The sequence below is a fragment of the Tupaia chinensis genome, unplaced genomic scaffold (assembly GCF_000334495.1).
Source record: "Tupaia chinensis unplaced genomic scaffold, TupChi_1.0 Scaffold000438_1, whole genome shotgun sequence".
Classification (NCBI taxonomy): domain Eukaryota; kingdom Metazoa; phylum Chordata; class Mammalia; order Scandentia; family Tupaiidae; genus Tupaia; species Tupaia belangeri.
The window spans coordinates 395,058-398,323 of NW_006159943.1; the positions used below are offsets into that span (position 1 = coordinate 395,058).

The 3,266-nt window shown below is 58.9% G+C and overlaps 1 protein-coding gene across 1 annotated transcript in view; it reads right to left on the minus strand.

Moving 5' to 3' along the window:
* Positions 1 to 3,250, minus strand: part of UBQLN4 (ubiquilin 4) — a gene marked incomplete at its 5' end in the record, with an annotated part of 23,560 nt that extends 20,310 nt beyond the window's left edge. The window contains 4 exon segments of the mRNA XM_014590400.1: positions 194 to 456; positions 957 to 1,171; positions 1,494 to 1,645; positions 3,237 to 3,250. Coding sequence (XP_014445886.1) covers positions 194 to 456; positions 957 to 1,171; positions 1,494 to 1,645; positions 3,237 to 3,250 — 644 coding nt within the window.
* Between the last annotated feature and the right edge of the window lie 16 nt (positions 3,251 to 3,266).

Sequence of the window (3,266 nt, forward strand, 5' to 3'; positions counted from 1 at the left end):
CGGCCAACTTCCTTCTGAGGCCAAGAGTTCCTGAAAAGCTAGGCCTGTGTCTTGCAACACTGCACCTCTTGTGTGCAAAACGTGGCCGCTGGACGAACGAACGACCCGGTCGATGCAGGACTGGGCAGGAAAGGCCGGGCAGGGCCTGGCTGACATCAGGGGTCCTGTCCCTCCAGTCAGCTCTCGTACCCACCTGCCTCATGAGCTCGGGGTTGTTGAGCATGTGGCTGATCTCAGGGTTCCGCTCCATCAGCTGCTGCATCTGGGGGTTGGCCATGATCATGTGGCGCATCAGGTCAGGGTTGGACATCATGTCCTGCACCAGGGGGTTCTCCATGATCTGCGACAGCATCTCGGGGTTGGACATCAGCTGCCTCTGCATCTGCTGCTGCAGCTCCATGAAGTTGGCAGAGCCCAGGCCCAGGCTGCCTAGCCCCAGGATGCCCCCAAAGCCAGCTGTGGGGAGGGGGCAGGGTCACAGTCTGCTACGAGAGCCTTCCCCCACGTAGCCAGAGCCATGACTGCAGGTCTCCAGAAGGGGCCCCTGCTGCTCCCCACAGCTCCCCTGCTCTCTCCCACAGCCCAGGCCTGAGCCACAGCTAGGGTGGCGTGAGCCTCCTCGTTGGCTGCAGAGGCCGAGCCAAGCAGCCCTGAGCAGAGGAAAGGTGGCCAGTGACAGCCTGCTGGGTGGGCAGGTGAACACTCCCCACCTGGCTGCTGTTGGACCACCTTTCCCCCAGACCACGCCAGCCCCAATTCCCTCCTCCCTCTGAGAAGTCCTTACACACTGCTTTCCTCCCCAGTCCATCTCAAGTACCAATGTCTGGAACCCACACCCAGGAGTTGGCCCGCTGTCCCCTTGAGACCAGGAGCAAGGACATGTATCTCCCTCCTCTTGGCTCACCCCGCTCCCCAGCCCAAAGCAAGGCTGTGCCCACCCCCCTCCAAGGGCTTACAGAGTATGGATGTGGTAGCACTGGGGGGTCCCTCCCCGGGTGGGGAGGGACCCCCTCCGCTGCTCCTCCGGCTTCCACTGCCAGCATCTGAACTGGCACTGCCAGAGGTGGAGGGCTGGGCAGGGGTGGCAGGAGACGCAGGTGTGGTGGAGGGTGCTGAGGCAGGGTCAGGAGTGGAGGGGGAAGACACGGCAGCGGCAGCTGGGTCTGGAGCCCTGAGGATAGAGAAAGGAGAATCCAGCTGGAGTGAGCAGAAGAGGGGATAGGTAACACGTACTCTGGGAGCCACTTCCTCGGTACCCTGGGGCTGGCCTGGGTGATGCTGAGGGCTGACAGGGAAGGCAGGAAGGAGCTGGCATCATCTATCTTCAGGGCACTCTGGGTGGTAAGTCAGGCTCCCGTCCCCCGGAGGTGACAGCATAGCTTCCCCAGGGCCCCCTGCCTGGGCCTGGGCACAGGCCCACATGGCTGAGCAATGGGTGAGAAGGTATCGGATGGGGAGGCCACTGGCTGGCTCTGCTCCCCTCCTGAGCTTACTTCTGTGGGGTCTTGATGACCAGATGGACAGTGAGCCCGTCCTTGATCCCATGCTGGTGCAGTGTGTCCCCATCCTTGAGGATCTTGCCTGCGAAGATCAGGACCAGTTGATCCTGCTGAGCCTTAAACCTCCGGGAGATTTCCTCTTTGAACTGTGATGGAGAGAGGCAGAGGTCACCCTGGGGGCTGCGTGAGCTCCACCCACCAGGGACCCTGCCTCTTCTGCCAAAGCCTCGGTACACTCTTGCTCTCACCTCCAGACCTTTCTGTAGTCTCCACTCCATCCCTTCAGCTGCAAAAAGCAGCTTCTTTCTTTTTGGGGGGAATTATTTTACTTTATTATTATTTATTATTTGCTATAGGGCATATATGCTCACCACAGAGAAAGACAGACAGAAAGTGAGAAAGCAAGCTGCCAGGTCCGAGACTCCACCCGCAGTCAGCCCTGTGGGAGTCCAGCGCCTTAACCACCACGCCACCTGCTGGCAGGGCCAGCTCCTTTCGTAAGCGAGGGAATGGACCAGTGAGAGGCTCATCTCAGCTCCATCCCAGCATCTCTCCCTAGACAGGCTGGCACCCCAGCTTCTTCTCCCCTTGTGAGGGTACTGCCTGGCCAGCCTTTCCTATCCAACTCCTCAGTAGCCTTGAACCCAGGCCCGGGCACCGTTCAGCCTTCTCTTCTCAGACCCAAACATTCTCTTAAGGACCACAGCAACCAATAGATTACAGTTACTGAGCACTAACTTCAGGTTCATCCCTAGCATGTCAACTGCCAAATCCATTTTGGAGATGAGAAAACAGGGTAGGAGAGCTTAAGTGACTTGCTCTGGGCAGGCTGGAACTCAGGTCTTGACACTAAACACAATGCTTCTCAACCAGAGCTGTTTCAAATCCAGCTTTGCAAGGCACAAAAAAATTCTAGAATTTAGTTACTTTATATTTAGTTACTTTATATTGTCAGGCCAAGGAACAGGGCTAGACTCCCCAAATTCTATCAGCTCCTCAAATCATACCAAACCAAACCAAACCAAACCAAACACAAAGTAAAAACAGCGCACTTGCTGAGCCGAGGCAGCTTCCAGATCTATCTTCCAACCAGATGGCCTATCTTAAGCCCCGCCCATGTGAAATTCTGGAGCAGTCACGGCCCCGAGGTGGCAAGCAAAGGCGACAGTCCCTCATTCACCGGTTCAACAAAATTTTATTGAGCACCTACTGCACACTCTGCGAAATACCAGAAAGCGGAGAACCAAATGCAACCACCTCGATCTGAAAGAGGAGGAAGATCTCGGCAGCGGGAAATCCTCCCCAACGCCCGGGCGTTCAGAGAACACAAGGCGTTCTGAGGCACGCAGTAGGCTCCAGCGCTATCCACCTGCCCCTACCCAGGCCCCCACTCCGCCTGGGTGCCTCGAACCCTGACCCTTGGGGCGCACATTTCCTTCAAGCCCAGGGTCTTCCCCCCTTCCCGGTGCAAGGTGTCCCCCTCCCAACTCTCCACCACGCCCCCAGCCCTGGCCACAAGGCATAACCCGCACCCCCCCAACACGCGCCGCGCTCCCCAAGAGCTACCCTCGCTGAGCGCCCCCTAGCCACCTCTCCTTCCCTCCAGCTCCTCCGAGACCCGGCTAGCCCCCGCCCTCCTCTGCCGGGCCCTCCCGGACGCCAGACGGTCCCAGAGGCCCCCCATCTCTTCGCGGACCCCACCTCCGCGCTCCCCCCGCCGCCCGCCAGCCGTCCTACCTCTTTGACCGAGGCTCCGTCGCAACTCAC